The 20,924-nt window shown below is 32.3% G+C and overlaps 1 protein-coding gene across 1 annotated transcript; it reads left to right on the top strand.

The window, feature by feature from the left end:
• Positions 1-1,505: 1,505 nt before the first annotated feature.
• LOC148616300 (metalloproteinase inhibitor 3-like) lies at positions 1,506-17,264 on the top strand. The gene is made up of 8 exons (XM_088583212.1): positions 1,506-1,692; positions 5,277-5,327; positions 13,065-13,095; positions 13,384-13,514; positions 14,150-14,244; positions 15,545-15,653; positions 16,335-16,504; positions 17,047-17,264. The coding sequence occupies exons 4-8, from the start codon at positions 13,397-13,399 to the stop codon at positions 17,215-17,217; spliced, it is 663 nt and encodes a 220-aa protein (XP_088439338.1). The 5' UTR covers positions 1,506-1,692; positions 5,277-5,327; positions 13,065-13,095; positions 13,384-13,396; the 3' UTR covers positions 17,218-17,264.
• The last annotated feature ends 3,660 nt before the right edge of the window (positions 17,265-20,924 follow it).

Raw genomic sequence — 20,924 nt, forward strand, 5'->3', positions numbered from 1 at the left:
TCACTATACAAAGGTAACACATGGAATGAACATACCTTTATTTTAATAACGCTCTCGTTACAATTGTTATATTTGTTTTGATTATTTACTTCTGTGATGTAAATAAATGTTCTTTTTTGCTTGTTGTAACGCCCACTTGCCGTAGTAGCGCAAAACTTCTATAACCCGAACCCTTTTTCATATTTATTAACATTTTCCGTATCGTCAGGTGTGTGATTGACACATGTTAAGAATTCTAAAAAAAAAATGGATGTCAAGTTGATTCTGAGGCGGTATATTCTTACTTCAGTAAAGACAAAAAATACATGAAATATCCGATTATCCGCTGCATGCCCCAAAAACTATTGATCGTAAAGACGAAGAGTATACATGTCTTTTTGAAGGGGATATGGATTATCTGTTGAGTTTTGAAACAAATCTTATTTTAGAAGATTTAAAGGAATTGAGTTTCACGTTGTATTCCTTTCAAAAAGGAACAACAAGCATTCTATTATTTTTGTGCTGCCTAAAGATAAACGCCTTTAAAGATATGCCTGAACAATATTTAGTAGCAGTCTTTGTAAGAATCACGCAAACTCTGTAAAATGTGATACACCTAAAAAGGCTACATATTTTTATTTTTGTTGTTAAAGTTGCGTTATAGGTCTATATGATGAAATGTATAATTATTAATTCCTATCTGTCTGCTTTTAGGAAATAGTCCACATCAAAATATCCATTAGTTTCTATTGTATTTTAGTGTCATTTACAGAGTTATCCCCCTGAATTTTGAATTCTATAGTGCATACTTTATGTTTTTTATCTCCTAAGAGCACGGGTTGTACGAAGAGCCACATGTTAATTTCTGTGAGCTATAACATTTTAAACAAAATTTCAAACATGAAAATATGTAGGCTTTCCAACCATGAATCACATTTTGCATGATTCTTATCTGGAGTGCTACTTAATTGAACACATACACAAAGGAAGAACCCTCTAAACTTTGTATTGCAACATTTTAAAAAAAATTTTCTTCCAACATTAGATGGTTTGTGTTCAATAGCAATGTATCAGTTATAACGTTACCATTTTCTTTGAATATTTTAAATGAAGTGATTATTTAAAAAAAATGACATATTCTTCTAGCTATGGAGCTTATATACAACAGTTTGACAAGCTTAAATAGATTACATAATTTATCTATGGAAGCATAAAAATTGCCATTAACCAAGCAAATTATAGAATTACCACGAAATAAAAAAAATACAATGTTCGTATGTACCACTATATATTTTTATCGTGGCAGATTTAAAATAATTTAATATTCTGTTAATAGATTATCTAGCATCAAAGTATTTATATTAGGTAAGTACCTACTGGCTACATATGTCATTGAAGATTTATATAGCAACTAGGTTTTGAATCAATGGATTAGGATCGGTGTAAATATCGATATGTATTTACCTATATAAATACATATTTACATATTGTGTTTATTTTGAAGTCATTAATGTATACTATTTTGGTAAATTTTCTCGGATACATTAGTGTTAGTGTTTGTATGTTTAAAGAGGTTGGCATACAAGTCAAACTGAGTACATACTAAGTACTGTCATTTACTGTCCCTGGAAATAGAATCATGCAAATATGATTATTGATCAGTAGGCTCAAGGGAGATTGTTCTAATTGATATTAGATTCGAGATAGAAAAAGGTAAGTGCAGTGAATGGACATATTTTTTCATCACATTCAAGATGGCGTCGAGAGGTTTGGAAACTGTCGAGGTACTTTGAATATGCATTGTCAAAATTGAGTCTACCTTAATGTTTTGTCACTTCTGTTATCCGATATGGAATAGCGCAATACAAGTCGTGAATTAATTGTAAACCTACCGTTTCCTAAATTTCTTTCATGGCAAGTATTGATGGCTTCTGTTCTGTCTTCCAGTTGTGTCTTTGTGTTTGGCCATATATTTCAATAATATTTATTTCTGGGGATTGTGCTAGCTATGTGGTAACATTTATATTGTTTTCAGTCATCTATTTTTTACATGGTGGGTTCTATGAACTAGGGCATTGTCGTCCACAAAAATAGAGTTGTTTTATTTTTTTCAGAAAAAATGTCTCGCAACAGCGGGACACAGGTGATTGTCAAAAAAGCCAATATATTTGCAATATATTTACTGTGCCTCTCACATCACACTACGTTCATATTCCATGATAGCATACACAGTCCCAGACTATCTAAATCACCTTGCACTGAGGTTGTTATTTTCATTGTATTTTCTCCGATCATATATCTTATTGGTCAAGACTGAAACAATTTGACATTCATCACTAAAGACGAATTTACACCAGCGCTCATGTGCGGTCAAATGTCTTCTCTCGTTACACCACATCACCCTTTTTTGTTCTTCTCACTCCTCATGGACGAGTACTTTCTTCTTCTTTAACACACGACGTTTGTAGCTAAGTTTCTCATTACATACATGTGTTAAATCTTCCAAAGTCTGTCTCCTATCTTTTTCATTGATCTCGAAAGTTGGTCCAAATTTCTGTGCGTGAACAATTCCCCCCTCCTTTACCAAACCAATTGTGAATAACAACGACCAAAACAATATGACGGCGTCATCTGATGACCTTAATCTATGTGATTCATTAGTTACAATGTATAATTGAAGTGTTATAAAAATACGCAACTGTTAACTTATACAAGTGGAACTGAAGATGACGCTATTTTACCATTGTGATGACAAATTATGTCCTTGCACTGTATACTGGTTAACCTAACCCCTTACCCATATACGTAACCATTATAAAAAGAATTGGATGATTTGCGAGAGGAAATAAACACATTTTCATGGAAATCTTTTTTACAAATTTTCGAACAAGCCGAAAGCCTTAGACAACAAAAAAATTGAAGACACGTCAATAATAAAACAATCAAAGAAACAAACAAACGAAAAACAAAATTACATAAGTTGACATAGTTATACATGATAACTCTGACATAAACACATAGCAATGAACGTAATTTTTGTTATTATTATATTACAGTTATAATCTTATACAGTGGCTTGTATACATAGAAGGAAAGATGAATATTCTGTTGAGTTGCTTTATTTTGGCTTTTTCAATATCAACTTTACAAGGATGCAAATGTTTCCCAGGTTACCATCAAAAATTGTTTGTAATGTAGAATTCGGTGATTGTCAGAACACTTTACTTTTTAAACTCAAAATTTTTTTTTATTTACAACAAATGCTCGGTGTTTATACTGCCTTTCAAAAAAGCTCTCTTGCTTTTCACCATGTTTCCTAATGGCTATGTAAATTGCTACCAATACAAATTATTTATTCAAAATATTTTAAAAAGTCAGGATACCCAAATTTAGAAATGTAATTTGCACTTATTTATAACATTATATCGTAGGACTTCAGAGCAATACGGTTGATGTTATTATATAGACACATAAGGGTTTTGAATTGAGATGCCACAATTTAAATATAAATATTTCAAATAGATAAATGGATAAAACGAGAACAAGAAGACATTGATTCTCTGTCAGAGTGGTTAAAGGCCGTGAGGTCTTAAATTTTGAAACGAATGAAAATTTTAAGTAGGTCAATGAGTGCCAAAGCTACTTCAGTTTTCAAAGACCCCGATGTAGCAAAAACTGTGTCTACTATACATGAAAAGTATGTTGTCGCACCAGTAGACAAAGCCTAAAACAACATTGTTTTAGTCTGCAAAACATTTTACATTCTATGTTTATTATCAGAGGTTGACGAAGAAAATGATAGCAGTGGTAAGACCTATACTGTTAACACACTCTCCAAAGAAGAGATTGTGGAAAACCATAAATCTGTGCTATCCTCTTTTGGTCTTCTTACCAAGGACTATGTACTGGGTTCCTAAACTTCACAAGAATCCATACAAACAAACGTCTCATAGCTTGATTTGCAAAATGTACCACCAAACCTCTTTCAAAACTTTTAACTTCTATACTCACAACTGTCAAAGAGGTTCTGCAGTCCTACCACAACACTTGTTACTCCCGTAGTGGTATTAATTCAATGTGGATCCTGAAAAATTCGAAAGATCTTTTGGAGACATCCAATTCAAGACTATTATCTGAATATAATAGCACTACAACCTATGACTTTTCAACAGTGTATACTTCTATTCCCCATACTCAGTTAAAATCCCGACTTAAAAACATTGTACATCGTTGTTTTTTTCCAAAAAAAGATGGTACACCTAGATACAAATATATAGTTCTTGGTAGAGATTCCTCATACTTTGTAAGAAATAATTCCAAATCATCTTCCAAATATGCAGAGGAAGATGTTTACAAAATGCTGGAATTTTTAATCGACAACATATTTGTGCAGTGTTTTTCAACAAACGCTATATATATGACGTATTTTATTTAAACAATCAAAATTTCGGGGAATTGATACATCGTTTCTACCCCAAAGAACTTGAGATAAAGGATATTACAAACACTATGAAGTCAGCCTCATATTTTGACCTACACTTAGTAATCGATGGTAAAGAAAAACTATTGACCAAACTTTACGTCAAACGTGATGATTTTTCATTCAGAATGATCAACTTTTCTTTCATCTGTGGCAACATCCCTTCAGCACCTGCGTATGGAGTGTCCATATCACAACTCAAACGTTATGCCAGAGCTTGCCAAAACTGCGCTGACTTTTTGTATCGCGCTAGAACTCTAAAAATAGGCCTCTGGAACAGGGTTATGTTGCTACAAGATTGAAGTCATCACTACAGAAGTTTTATTGTCGTATCCATCTTCACCATAAAAACTGATTTTTTCAACGGATCATGGTTTTCCTTTCCTCATCTGTCTACCCCGGACTTATTTGTTTATGAGCAACTCGGCGGATGTTTCTGGAAAAACAGATGACGCTTACCCTACCGGTGCACCTGGTCCATGCTCCCCGTTTTTAGTGGAGTCCGAGTTGCTCATTTGCTTTTGTTACTTTGTATGTATAATTTTAGTTACTTTATGTTCTTTGTTGTGTATGTCTGTTTTCCATGTCTAGTCTTTGTCCCTGGAGTACATGCTTTTGATTACCGCTATAACCTTGGTTCCCTTGATTATTCATTTATAATGAAAATATATGCTTCCCGTTAACTGGTCATATATTTGTGCAAATGTTGTTATGATCTTAAATCAAAAGCACGATTATGCACTTTGGAAATTATGATTGTAATAGGCTTAATATATAAATTAAGAAATATTAATATACCATGCTTATTATTTACCAGTTATACATGCTGTTCCTATAGAAGAGATCAAATCGAACCAACCAGAAGAAGGTAGGATTTATAAATAAGTCACAATCGAGGTTTGCAATGTTTGTTTATTTGTTTGTTTTTGTATATGTTTGTTTTAATGACACAATACAAACATGAAAACACTATATTGTTGAACTTTAAAATGATGAAAGTACTTTTTTTCATTTTCGTTCGAGGAATACTTAATTTGTGTGTTGTTTTATTAATTGAGGTAACGCGGCGAAATTTTATAAAGACAGAAATTAAAAATCAATAAAAACCGAACTAAAATTAATTTAGCGAGATATGTACGAATAGCACATATCATATTGAATATTATTAAATTACATGGAATAGCCTTACATTTTTGTACCACTTTGCCATTTATTTCTTTTTAATTAAGTAGCAGTCATTCCAATTCTGTAATATGTGATACACCCCAACAAAGGCTACACATTTTTATTTTGTTATTAAGTTGCTTTATGGTTGCATTAGATTAAACGTACAATTATGCATTCCAATCTGTCTGCTCTTAGAGCATAATTTACATTGAAAATCCGATAGTTTCTATTTTATTTTAGTGTCATTTACTGGGTTATCTCCCCTAATTTTGAATTTGACAGTGCATTCTATGCAAATGTTGTCCCCTATGAACACGCGATATATGAAATTAATTATGTTAAATTCTTTTTAGCATGGTATTTTATATACAATATCAATAATATGTAGGTTTTCCAAACCTTTTAACTTCTACACTGAGAGCTGTCAATGAGGGTCTTCAATCCTACCACAACACTTGTTACTCACGTAGTTGTATTTGTTCAATCTGGATCCTGGATTCGAAAAATCTTCTGGAGACCATTAATTCATGACTTTTATCAGAATATAACAGCATTAAAACCTATGATTTTTCAACACTAAATACTTCTATTCCCCATACTCAGTAAAAATCCCGACTTAAAAACATTATACATCGTTGTTTCTCTAAAAAAAGATGGTAAAGCTAGATGCAAATATATAGTTCTTGGTAGAGATTCCTCATACTTTGTAAGAAATAATTCCAAATATACAGGAAAAGATGTTTCCAAAATGCTGGAGTTTTTTATCGACAACATATTTGTCCAGTGTGGAGAACGTGTTTTTCAACAAACGGTCGGCATTCCGATGTGCTAACGCACTTGTGACCTATTCGTTCGCTCTTATGAGGCCCATTTTATCGCTGACCTGATCCGAAAGAAAAAATAACGTTTAGCTTGGTCCTTAAATCTCAGTTTCCGCTATATAGATGACATATTACTTTTAATCAATCATAATTTTGGCGATTTTATACATCGTATCTACCCTAAAGAACTTGAAATAAATGATACTACGGAAACTGTGAAGGCAGGTTCACATCTTGACCTACACTTCGATGGTAAAGGCAAACTATTGACCAAACATTACGACTTTTCATTCAGAATGGTCAACTTTACTTTCATATGTGGCAACATCCTTTCAGCACCTGCTTATGGAGTTTTCATATCACAACTCATACGTTATGTCAGAGCTTGCCGTAACTACGCAGACGTTTTGTATCGCACTAGACTACGTACAATTCAGCTTCTGGAACAGGGTTATGTTGCTACAAGATTGAAGTCGTCACTACAGAAGTTCTATGGTCGTAATCATGAACTCGTGGATCGTTACGGTGTATCCATCTACGCCATGAAAACTAATTTGTTCAACATGGCATAGCTTTCCTTTTCTCTTTCGTCTAACGCATACTTGAATTTTCATGAGCAATCTGGCGGGTGTTTCTAGAGAACCAGAGGACGCTTACGCTCATTTATTTTTGTTACTTTGTATTTATTATTTAAGTTAATTAATGTTCTTTGTTGTGTATGTATGTTTTCCATGTCTGGTTTTTGTCCCTGATTTACATTTTTGTTATTTCCGCTTGAATCTTGGTTTCCTTGATTACTCCTCCCAACTCTGAATAGCATTGTGCATGATTCTTAGCTGACGTGCTACTTAAATATCTCAACAATAGGGATGATTACAGATGATAATTTCTATCAGAGTAGTCATGAAAACAGTATTTGAGTACATTACAATTGTCCATAATATAGAAAAAATATTTATAATGAAATCTTTCTATTTGAGCAACCAACATGCGTTGACAGTATATTTATTGATGATATACTGTCAGTGACAGTAAATAACATTTTGGCCTCTTTACCTAGATGTGCCTGGGTTACTTGTTTATCGTAGCCTCACTATAGAGGGCAATTAGTGGTAAATGTATGTGATAAACACATAATATAAGAATTAAGCTTGATTGCGCTGTAAAGACAATAATATTATATTGACTAGAAATAAACATGAATTAGTTATTTGTAAATAATAAACACAATCTGTCGCACTCCAATCGATCGCGAATGGCTTAAGAAACTTACACTTGTCGAAATCATCTATATTATTTCGCCCATATAAGAGGCGCCACACAGAGAACACATTGTATAATTCGTACTGAGAATAACATTCCCCGTTCTTGACAATAATTTTTTATTGCAGTATAAATACAGTAATAATGTCTTCACTTCACACAGCAGTTATCCCGTTTCTTTGCCTCATACATTTATTCCTTTTATGTGAAGTCAAGACACTATTATTGTCTATTTAGTCTGTCACATAGATCTGTAGCTGGACAAAAAAAGTAAAGTAAAATTATATGTTATAGTGAATCCGCGCAACGATTTGACGGATCGATGACCGCTGACTGATTGATAACCATTGACCGTTGATCGATCTGTATCATGAGTTGCTCATTTGCTTTTGTTACTTTGTATGTATGATTTTAGTTACTTTATGTTCTTTGTTGTGTATGTCTGTTTTCCATGTCTGGTATTTGTCCCTTGATTACATTCTTTTGATTACCGCTATAACCTTGGTTCCCTTGATTACTCATTCATAATATTTTGATTATTTTACTTTCCCTATCCGAAAAAAGGCAACGAAAATCTTGATTGCTATGTTTATTCAGTACCAATTACTAAACAATGACGAAAATCAGACAGTACCTGAACCCATCCGCGCAACAAAAAATGTGATCAATCAACGATCCGTCAAACCGATCCGGTAAACCGATGATGGCATCACGTGACCAATGAGCAGTCAATATATTTTACGGTTTCCGTTGTTTTCTTTGTTAATTTTACACATATTTACATAATGAAATAAATTTAAACATCTAACTGCAATCAGATCGATCACCGGTCAATGGTTATCAATCAGTCAGCGGTCATCGATCCGTCAAATCGTTGCGCGGATCTGTTCAAGAACTGTAAATGGCATGTTTATTTAGTACCGATTACTAAACAATGACCTTCCTTTTCAAATTATCCTTTCGATTTTACTACGAAGTTTGTAACATATTGGGATAGGTTTTCATACATATGAAATGTATGGATGGCTGTCGGTTAACTAGTTAATTACAAACAACAGCATTAAATGGTACATGAGCGTTGTAGTTATGCTAAAAATAACTCTTGTATAGCTCAAATTAATATAATTGTGATTTATGTAGACATGGAAGTATATATGCTCTGGATAATGATCAAATGAAATAATTAATGAATACCTTTATATCAAAATTAAAATTTTTCACTGAGAAGAAAACCACTTTGTAAAGTTAACTTGACACATCTTGTTTGAAAATTGAATTGAACCGAAAATATATACCATTATGTCTTTTTGCGCCACCTATATTTTTTTCTAATCCATCTAATACTGTTTTGAAAAATAAATGATATTGGGAAGAGAATCACCTATGATCTCAATATAATTGATTATCTGTTATTACAAAAATATTAAATTGATTGTGATTTCCTAACTCCTGTATTTGGATAATAAACTTTTCAAATTAATCATACATTTTACGTTCAGGATACCACAAATAGTCTGAAACATTTCACATTTGATAAGGCAGTTACAGCCTACAATGGGGTTGAATGTGGAGCTTTTCGACAACTATAAAAATCTTATCTACTCACAGGTAAATCAATGCTAAATATATTACTAAAATTTGTATTAAATTGTTGATATAAAGAAATGAACTTAATGAATTTAACATTTCACCAATTTATATTTGGCAAAATTGTATGTTTCCGATAATATGTCAATATAAAGACAGGTTGGTTGATTTTTTTCGGCGACTAACCGACCCATATATTGCAATTCGATCCGAAAAATCACGATATATTAGTCTTAATTTACTTTTCAAAGTAGTTTACTTTTTGAGAATTCGTGTGGAAGTGAAGCGAAAACAAATTCTTTTATAAATCATAACATCACGGTCTTAATTTGAATGTAAAGTGCTCCATATAAAGTCTAAATAACTGATATGGACCAGCATCAGATAACAATTAACAATTTTAGTTTGTCCCTCTGTTTTGAGTGAATTGAAACATTTCTGCACTCGAGATGGGTAAAAACCTTGATTTTAATTATCACCAGTGTAGACATCTTCTAATCCACGAGAAACTCAACGAGTATCTTTTTCTCTTAATTTAAAACAATATCAGTACTTCCCCTGTCGCGTACTCCATTTTTAAACCTTTCATATGATTTTCAAATTTTAACAATTATTATTTCTGACCCGTGCAGATGTAATAATTGATGTGGAGTAAATATAGAAGATATGGAGCCCTTTTTATTAACAAAAAAAAATAATAATAAAAAAACAAACAAAACAAAACAAAACAAAAAAAATCAAACAAACAAACAAAAAACAAACACACAAACAAAACAAAACAAAACAAAACAAAACAAGAAAAAAACAAAAACAAAAAAACCAACAAAAAAAACCAAACAAACAAAACAAAACAAAACTTTCTGACTGTATTTGTACTCGTACTAACAATGTCAACTATACAGCATAAAATGTCGATGAATGGCGGTCAGGATTGACTAATGAGGTCATGACCTTTAATGTGACCAATGAAATAGGTCTACTGCACGAGACGTTTTCCCCTTAGGAAATTTGTTTCTAATCACTTGGTCAACAGTATAGAAGTTCTTAAAAAATTGGAGAATTCATTTCCTTTCTATTTCACAATTCGACTTTTAAAATAAAAATTAGCAATCAAAATCTAGCATCATTATATTCATTTTGCCTGGCTGCACAGGGTTGTTTGATAAAACAGGGTACATGTGACTAAGTTTGTGCCAACGATACACACTTTACTCGGATATGAAGACATGTGAACTAGCATGGATGAGGGGATTTATAGTGTACAAGCACAAAAAAAAAAGATTTCATGAGAAAGTAACAGAATATGACTGTTCATGTAAGGTTAGTTTTTGTCATGGGTTTCTCAATTTTCATATTATGAAATCCAATATTATCCGATGGTATGTACATATAGAAGCCATTAATACATTGAGTATTTTCGAACTTGTATGATAGAAACACCAGTCCAGTTTATTTTGAAACAAACTGGAATAATTAAAGTTTTTTTTCAAATTAAATGAATTCAAAACGCGAATGCTATTAAAAGAAAGTAACTGCTTAAAACTTAGAGCCGACACAATTTTCATCATTGAATTTATGTTTAGCCAAGTCTGATACAAAATAAAATTTATATATCGTATTTGCTTTATATTGTTTACACTTTAACTCATACTTAAAAAACACAAAACTGAAATAAAGTTACCATCATGCGTTAGTAATTGAACTTAACCATTAAAAACAAATAGAATACTGATGAAAAAATACAGTTACACAATACATGTACAAAATTCAGACAAAAATTTAACTCGATAAAAGATTCTGCAGAATAGAAACATTTTTTATCTATGAACTTTAGCTTACATTAAACGCCACACCTAAACATCCAGACATAGCAAGAGCGCTGACATTTATTCATATTCCTCTTTGCCAAAACAATAACCAATATTGTCGAAAGAACTATAAGGTATCACTGTACGTATTTTTATTGATTATGATGTGTGATGATAGCGTATGTTTTCCTAGAAAACACAGATGAATATATGGGACAGAAATAATCCTGCTCTAACAACAAGTAACTGTAGAAGAATGTTAAGACAATGCAACTGGATTCAGTGCCCAAAAGGAAGCTTTGAGCAAGTCTTTTTCAATGCTTAGAATTACTGAGATGATAACGTTTAAACGCGTCTTCATTTGACAAAGTATTAATTGAAATATTATCAATGTATTTATCTTAATATTTTTTTTCTCGAAAAGATGGTACTGATTGAAAGAAGCACATTTCAACACACTCATGAATAATATGACTCAATGATGGAAATGCAAAGAAAAAAAATAGTCCTAAACACCTCCAAAAATAGAATGAGAATGCAGACATAAAAAACCTTTATCATACACGATAGTCTATACATCTATTTATTGCTTACTTGCACATATAGGTGATCATGATTCAGCTTCAGTAAAAGCAAAATGAATAAGACGTTCAACTTGAATTACAACTGCCAAGTTTTGTGCAATGCATGTATTATAATAGTCAGAAGATTCTGCAATTGACACATATCAGCAATACGTCTGCATACTTTATGTCAACTCATAAATAGCACTTGCAACACATGTAATTCACATACAGTATTACAGTAATGCTCTAGTAATAAAAATGTTTGATGGAACCAACTAATATATTAACTTAATTTCTTCGGTTACATGTCAGGACGATCAAAAGATTCGATACGTACAGCAAGGAAGAATTAATTCGTTTAAAAAAAATAAAATATAATATATTAAATAGATGAAGTTCGCTGTAAATAAAATGCATTTCGTAGGTATAAGAACAAGTTTATAAGAACACAAACCTGCCGTATCATAACGCAAAACCACAATACATGGATACAATAAGATTTAACGGATACATCAATAAAACAGTGTATATGAAAGGCATACATAATTTAATATGATTGTTTGTTTCTCATCTTGGCAAGATAAATTATTTTCCATTAACTAACTTGGTACAGTGACGTCATTAAAATTAATCGAGCCGCAAACCATAACACAAATGATTTTTACTCAAGTGATTGAGAGGACAAATTACAATTTTTAACTCTATCGATAAGAAATTAATAATAAAGATTGTTTTTAATTTTTGACTAAATTATGCTCGCATGACACAGTTTACGCTTGTTCATAAACCAGTTTGCATTACCGGTTCATTTTGAATAATTAAATATCTAACATATAATATGTGAAAGTGACCTGGTATAGGGAGCACCTAGCCGTTATCAAACATCTAATGAATGCTTAGTAATACGTCAGGTGCGCTACATACTTATGACGAGAGAAATAATTATGTCCTCGTAAAGAAATAAAATTATCTATACCCTGAAAAGATTTCTCCGTAATGCCGACACATATTCAAATAGTTTTTTATTCGTTAAAATTTAATATGTAAGTACCAATATGTCAATATGTGTAAACACGAATTCAATAGATTTGTCATTACATTTTCATGACATACACACATGTCAGTGCCTAACTCAATAACATTTATATCGTTGTTTGAACCTGTTTCATTGGGTAATTGTTACAATAAGATTGTAAATGGAAATAAAGGAAAGGTTAAACTATCACCATAAGTTATTTTATATCAAATATCCTATTTTGGAACTAAGCATTACATTTTTGACACGTTTTTTACTCTATAAATTAAAATATATATCCCTAATCCTATTATGATGACATTATAAATACCACATAACTTTGTTGAACTCTTATTAGAAAATTTTGGTTTTTATTAGACCAAGAGTTCTAAGATAGTAGCACCAATCGGTAAGTGTTTTTTTTTTTTTTTAAATTATAAGTAGTATGAACATAACGGAAAACTATGATTGCTTTTTCGGTATTATTTAACTGAAAAGTTGATCTTTATATTGAGGTTGTAATAATATATATTTTATTCAATATGGCAAACTATTAAAAATAAACGATTAAGTCTTTTACTTAATTACATAATTCTAACTATGATTGATCATAATCACCTACTGTAATATGCACTACTTTATATCTCTAAAATTTATAATGCCTAGTCAGCACAAATCTAATTCATCAATTTGGTAGGTATAAATAACCGATGATGATGATGAAGTTCATTCTTACTGTGTCTGTTTTTGTTGGGTTACTAGCCATAGTATTTGGTTGCACTTGCTTCCATGGTCATCAACAAGACAAATTTTGCCGTTCACAATTCGGTAAGTAAATTTGCCTTCTTGTATAATAAGCTGCATATATGGTTGGAACCCTTATGTTGCATTATTCATAAACTTTTCTTGAAACCCGATTCATTTGATAAAAATACGAGAACACAAATAACCATAAATGTGACAGGAATTTCTTTCTCAGATAGGACAGAAAAGTATGGTATTTATGTTGATTTAAAAAATATATATTTATGTTTACAGATTGAATTATTTGATATTAGTTAAATTAATGACGTGTTGTGTATTCATCGAAATATTTCATTTATTTACTGTAGTAGTTAATATGTAATTTTTCAAGAAGTTAAAATCGTAAATCTCAAAATATGACATATATTTAGAAATATTAAGTCGTTCATATACTTTGACTTTTTATGAGCAACTCGGCGGGTGTTTCTAGAAAAGCAGAGGACGCTTACCCTACCGGTGCACCTGGTCCATGCTCCCAGTTTTCAGTGGAGTCCGAGTTGCTCATTTACTGTTGTTACTTTATATGTATGATTTTAGTTACTTTATGTTCTTTGTTGTGTATGTCTGTTTTCAATGTCTGGTCTTTGTCCCTGGATTACATTCTTTTGATTACCGCTATAACCTTGGTTCCCTTGATTACTCTCTCATATGTATTCCAGTTATACATGCAGTGCCAATAGTAGAACAAGTGCCAAACCCACCAGATCAAACAAAAGACAGAGTTTATAAATTAGTCATTATTGAAGTCTTTAAGGTATATCAACATATATGAACAGTAGAAACAAAAAATATATCATAGTGTTTATTAATCAAGCCAAACGAGAAAATACTTCAGCGTTTAATTATGCTTTAAATCTAAAGAAATATATAGCAGTACACGTATTTAAAAAAAATAATTCACGATGAGTAGAGATTCCTCATACTTTGTAAGAAATAATTCCAAATCATCTTCCAAATATACAGAAGAAGATGTTTACAAAATAGTGGAATTTTAAATCGACAACATATTTGTCAGTGTGGTGGACATGTTTTTCTACAAACGGTCGGCATTCCAATTGGAACAAATTGTGCTCTTTTACTTGCTGACCTATTCATTCTCTGTTATGAGACTGACTTTATAGTTGATCTGATCCGAAAGAATATTGTTTGGCTAGATCCTTTAATCTCAGTTTCCGCTATATACATGACGTATTATTTTTCTACTTTCGGGGACTTGATACATCGCATATAGCCCAAAGAACTTTAGATAAAGGATATTACGGACGCTTTGAAATCAGCCTCATATTTTGACCTACACTTAGAAATCGATGCTAAGGGAAAACTATTGTCCAAACTTTACGACAAACGTGATGACTTTTCATTCAGAATGGTCAACTTTCCTTTCATCTGTAGCAACATCCCTTCAGCACCTGCGTATGGAGTTTTCATATCACAACTCATATGTTATGCCAGAGCTTGCAGAAACTACGTAGACTTTTTGTATCGCGCTAGAACTCTAACAAATAGGCTTCTGGAACAGAGTTATGTTGCTACAAGATTGGAGTCATCACTACGGAAGTTTTATGGTCGCCATCATGGACTCGTGGATCGTTATGGTGTATCCATCTGCACCATGAAAACTGATTTATTTTATTCAACGGGTCATAGTTTTCCCTTCCTCGTTTGTCTACCCCGGACTTGACTTTTATGAGCGACTCGGCGGGTATTTCTAGAAAAGCAGAGGTCGCTGACCCTACCGCTGCACCTGGTCCATGCTCCCAGTATTTAGTAAAGTCCGAGTTGCTCATTTGCTCTTGTTACTTTGTATGTATGATTTTAGTTGCTTTTTGTTAATGTTTTGTGCATGTCTGTTTTCCATGTATGATCTTTGTCCCTGGATTACATTCTTTTGATTTCCGCTATAACCTTGGTTCCCTTGATTACTCCTTGAAACATAACGCAAAAAGATCATTATCATAATCATCCACCCCATTCTATTTCATTTACATTATTGATGTTTATTACTGAAAATTGTGGCATGAGAGTTAACACGCCCTTGATTTTTGTAATTGCAGGATACTTCTGGTGGATTGGTACCATACACAATAAACCAAGCATATACAGCGTTTCATGGAGCGGCATGTGGAGTTTATCTTACCAAATACAAGTCGTATGTTTTAGGAGGTATGATACATTAGTGTAACCTGTCTAGACTTAATCTTTGTAGGAGATATGTCACACAATCTAACCTGTCTGGACTGAACCTTTCTCAGAAATATGTCACACTGTAACTTGACTAGACTGAACCTCTCAAGGAGATGTTACACTGTAATTTGACTAAATTAAACCCCTCTAGGAGGTATGTCACACTGTAACCTGTCTAGATTGAACCCCTCTAGGAGGTATGTTACACTGTAACATGCCTAGACTGTACCTCGTTAGGAGGTATTTACACTGTAACCTGTCTAGACTGAACCTCGTTAAGAGGTATTTTACACTGTAACCTTCTTAGACTGAACCTCTTTTGAACTAAGAGATTTGTTCGGTTAAGGCAGCCTAAAAATGAAGGGAATTCAAAAGATGATTGGTTGACACAGAATATTGGTTTATACTGGGTTCCACTATAATTGGAATTTGAAGAAATTGGCTTATACACCAAGTGAAATATACCTTTATTTCTTACAAATGCTTTTTGTACCATCAACTAGACAAAAATGATATTCCGAAGCTATGAAACAGAATGCAATTTTGTCTTAAACGAAAACAATGAGATGTTCGATGTCATTTCTTTGTTTTTTTTCTTTTTGTGTTGGTTTTGTTTTGTTTTGTTTTAATTTTTTTTATTAATGTACCTTTTTTATGCAGGAAGATTTGACAGTAATGGTAACATGCGACTTCAAATTTGTCAATTAAATAAACTGTACAGTAGTTTTGAACCTTGTGAGTTGGCTTGGATGAGAGGATTTGTTACTTACAATTATCAGAACTCCTATTTAGGTCACCAAAAGAAACCTGGATACGATTGCAATTGTAAGGTAAGTTATATGACATTACATGTATATTTAGATATGAGTCAATAAATTATTAATTGAATTCAAATTATAATCTGTAATTTGCAAAGGAGTTACATAAGGTAACTCCTTATCCTGGCTTACCTGATTTCAATTTCATGACTTAATATCGAACGAAAAATTTTGATATTCCTATTTTCAATACAAAATGCTCTACGTATTCAGATTTCTAACTTAAGTACATTTGATAATGCTATTGGTCCCTCTCAACGATCTTTGATCAGAGCCCTATAACTGTACAAAACATGTAACAAGCTCTTAGTTTGTGTTTCCGTTGGTCCTAACCACTCATCGTAAAAAAAACCCATTTTTTTAAACGAAAAAACCTATAATTTTGGAGGACATGCTTTCCCAGGCACAAATGCTATTTTGTGTTTACGTGTGTTTTCATCAATTATATATGCTTTTTTACATTTCCCTATATTACTTTTGAATTTATTTTGTCCAATATTTACAGTGGATTTAATAAGAAAGTTGATACATATTTATTTCGTGTTCATTTTCAGGTAAAAATTTGCTTCAAAGGTCAAAAAGACTGTTACCCTAATAGAAATGAGTGCATCGTGGACGGCAAGAACAATAATAAAGATAATTGTAAACGGGAATATGGTCAATGTCGATGGAACCAATGTCCAAAAGGGAAATTTGAACAGCTCTATTTTAACTCTGGATATTGATCAAAATACTTCGTAACTTTGCACTAATGAAGGTTTCTAAATTTCAATCTTATATATTGTCATTAAAGTATCCTTTAATATATACCACATACATATAATAAATCATAAAAATTGGGTTTTTCTAACTTTGTTATGTCCTTCGTAGCATCAAAGTTACCATTCAAACTGTCATTTAGTACACAATCAAAAATAATTCTCTCGAGTAAACATACATATATCACATATTTGTTTTTAAATTATCACAGTTCACTCAGAGTAAATAATTACACTGACATTTTGTTTTACATATAAGTATCGGTTGGAATAAAATGTATGGTATAACTTAACTGTAGTTTTATTGGACAGTTGGTCATTTACATACTCGCCATATTGAATCCGAACTTAAAGTGTCCGTTATTTAATTTCAATTTAATAAACTAGGGATTGTTTTTATCAATTTTGCTTATGTTTAAAACTTGCAATGATATAATTATTTTGAATCAACAGCAATGAAACTTTTTAATGTAATTCATAAATATTAGGCAACAGATCTAGATTTTATTGCAGTAACCGGCCGTGATATATATTTAACTTTCGATATTCTTTATATCCTGACGAAAAATTGAATGTCCTTCCCAACACCAAAATAATCCCTGAAACTGCCTTTGATTGACTGTGAAGGTAAATGTTTCTATCCTACTTATCGGCTATAGCTAAGACCAAGACACACTTCTCCTTGTGTAATTGATATCATATCGGCTGTACTACTTTCCCAATCTAATCCAGGTCAAAGTTCATTAAAAATATTGACCGTCTGGTGGTGATTGGCGAATTAATACCTAGAACAAAGTTGTATTGTGATCCGTTGCACACAAGTTTATTTATATTCACACAATCTGAAACCTTAACTAAAAACCTTTATTATATTAGAATCACCTTCTTTTTCAACTCTAATAAAATTAAAACAAAAACCAATGAACACGAAGTAGGATGAACAACTAAGTACCATTACAGTATTTGTATGTTTTGGTTGTTGCAAAACAGACGGTATAGGATAAGGGAGTATCTTACCATTAAAGTATTTTCTATTCAACCGACCTTCTGGATCCACCAGAGTAAACAGTAAACTAAAACATTTAAACATTTTACAGGCGAACATTCCTTTAAGGTAAAAACAAACAAGAGGAAAGTGTAAAAAAGCACATGTAAAAATTACAGCAGTGACCTGAACAAGTTAGTAGCAAGTAAAGTAAGACGAATTCTCGTAGCAACTGAGAAAAAAGAAGGAGAAAATTAATGTTCACTTTTGAAGTCGTTACATGAATGCATTGCATTTCACAAATAGAAGGTGTAAAGGGCATTTTATTTCTTGATGGGCACCTGTTTTATTTTTCGTGACGATGTTTAATACAATATTAAGACTAAAAAGTTGTTATCAGATCAGAATAAGACTTAATAAAAAGAAAGATTATCGCCTTAAATTAAATTTTCAACAGCCTTGATTTGTACATTACAATTATGAAATTTCATTTATCAAATACTGGCAATATAATACAGAATAATAAAAAAGACACTTTAGAGACATTAGAAACCAATGACATGGTCAAAAAGTAAGATAATAGACAGAGACGATTGTTCCAAATAAACTTTTTAGACACATGAGAAAAAAAGCTATTCCATGTAAAACTGAAGATACGAAAAACTAGAAAACACGCAACAAAGTGAAAGGATTTCCTTTACGATCTTCTACGAAAGAAAAAAAAAACCGGTTGTGATACCAAGCGGTTCAGAAGTGTAAGCATCTTCTGCACTGAAGGTGGAAATGTCACATTATAAGTGAGTAAAATCCGGAAAGCGTCAAGCTTGGTAATTAGTCAATCAAATAAGACCTGAAATCAAAATGAGACATATATGTTCCTCATCTGCAAGGTAGACAATACATGTTGAGAAATCAAATTGTTATTAAAAGCATGACCTTATGTCGAAAGAGATGATAGTAGCAGCAAAACTACAAATACCAATATGTGCAGTTTATTGTAATGTTACCTTTTTCTACCGATGTACAGATCACATGCACGACTATAAAGGGTCAATTCTGAATTGCATGCACCCTATGTCGAGAATGTTGGTATATTGCCACTCAGAAAGGGTAATTTATGATTGGAAAGTCAAAATTAATACCTTTGTCATAGAATATTTATTTTATAATCTGTTTAAGGTTTATGCTTCATTATTCAATTTTAATTTTGAATTGTATTTGGTGGACAAAATGGAGTAATCATTGAAGTTAGGATTTAGTTATAAACCATAAGCTTGATATCGAAAACCGAATTTGAGGCCTAGGTTCGAGGTAATCCTTTTTTTTACTTTATTAACTCATACAAATAAAATAAAATCATCCAAGAATGTCGCACAGTAGTTCATATGGGTATTTAACAGCTGAACATATTTTAGTCTGTCTTGTGAAAGTTTAGTGATCAAGATAAATAAAATGCTTTCTTATAGAAGGTACGACTGCATGACCAGAGACACTTCCTGATGCACTTTTCCATTTTTGAAAACCAATTTACATCTGATTCACGGACTTGTTTTATAAACTTTATTACTGTAATTTTTAAGTATTTTCTTGATGAATTTATTTGACAAAAACACAAGACGGGAAAGGAGTCATGGTCATCGCCACTATACGTCACCTCAGTTACATGATGTCTCCATAGATGGTCTCCTTCCCTTCATACAAAAAACTCTTGGACTCCATCACATTAGAACCAAACTTTATTCTATACCTCTCACTCTACTAAACTCCCTTTAAAAAACAAGTCTTGACACTCCTATTTTTGACCCCACCTCATCATTATACAGACTTGTTGCCATCATTTGGGATATTGGTTTCCAAAAACTCTTTAAACCAGTTTGTGTGTAAAGTCAAGATGAAGGAAAACGCTCATTTCTTCCACTACCGTTTGTCACAAAGGTATAGATGCAATTAATTTTGCTAGCATCCTCCATCACAAAAACGTCACCAACAAAATTCCCCCATATTTCAAAGACAAATCCATACCAATTATTTCATATTCCTATACTTCACCCATCGCATCCAAAATTTTCAATTATAAAAGGCTTTTGCAGAACCTCGAGATTGAGGACTTTAAGGCTAAACCACCTGACTGTTTTTGCAAAAACTCTCCATTCAAATATGGTCCTTCTGGTAACGTCGTTACGGGAGATTTAACCATCATCGAAAACGAATCTCTGTGTAATATCCTTTCTAAAGGTCCCAAGTACCGTGAACCACGCTCCATAAATTGGAATTATAACTTTAAAGTACTTATGGATGCCGTCGAGGACTATGCAAGAAAATGGATAAAACTAGAACAAGAAGACATTGATTCTCTTTCAGAGTGGTTAAAGGCCGTGAGGTCTTTAATTTTGAAACGAATGAAAGTTTTAAGTAGGTCAATGAGTGTCAAAGCTACATCAAATTTCAAAGACAACGATGTAGCAAAAACATTGTCAACTTTACATGACAAATATGTTGTCGTACCAGCAGTCAGAGCCCAAAATAACATTGTATTGTCTGCAAAACATTTTACGTCAAATGTTTATTATCAGAGGTAGACGTAGAAAATAATAGCAGTGATAAAACCTATACTGCTTCCACACTCTTCAAAGAAGAGATTGTGGAAAACCATAAATCTGTGCGATCTTTTTTTGGTCTCTTTACCAAG

The sequence above is a fragment of the Perna viridis genome, chromosome 5, assembly GCF_037379345.1.
Source record: "Perna viridis isolate PV_CMFRI_1.1 ecotype Kerala chromosome 5, ASM3737934v1, whole genome shotgun sequence".
Classification (NCBI taxonomy): Eukaryota; Metazoa; Mollusca; class Bivalvia; order Mytilida; family Mytilidae; genus Perna; species Perna viridis.

Coding starts and splice junctions, on each gene's coding strand:
- LOC148616300 (XM_088583212.1), top strand. CDS start 13,397: ATGATGATGATGAAGTTCATTCTTACTGTGTCTGTTTTTGTTGGGTTA. Junction 13,515..14,149: donor ATTTTGCCGTTCACAATTCG/GTAAGTAAATTT, acceptor TATGTATTCCAG/TTATACATGCAGTGCCAATA. Junction 16,505..17,046: donor GATACGATTGCAATTGTAAG/GTAAGTTATATG, acceptor GTTCATTTTCAG/GTAAAAATTTGCTTCAAAGG.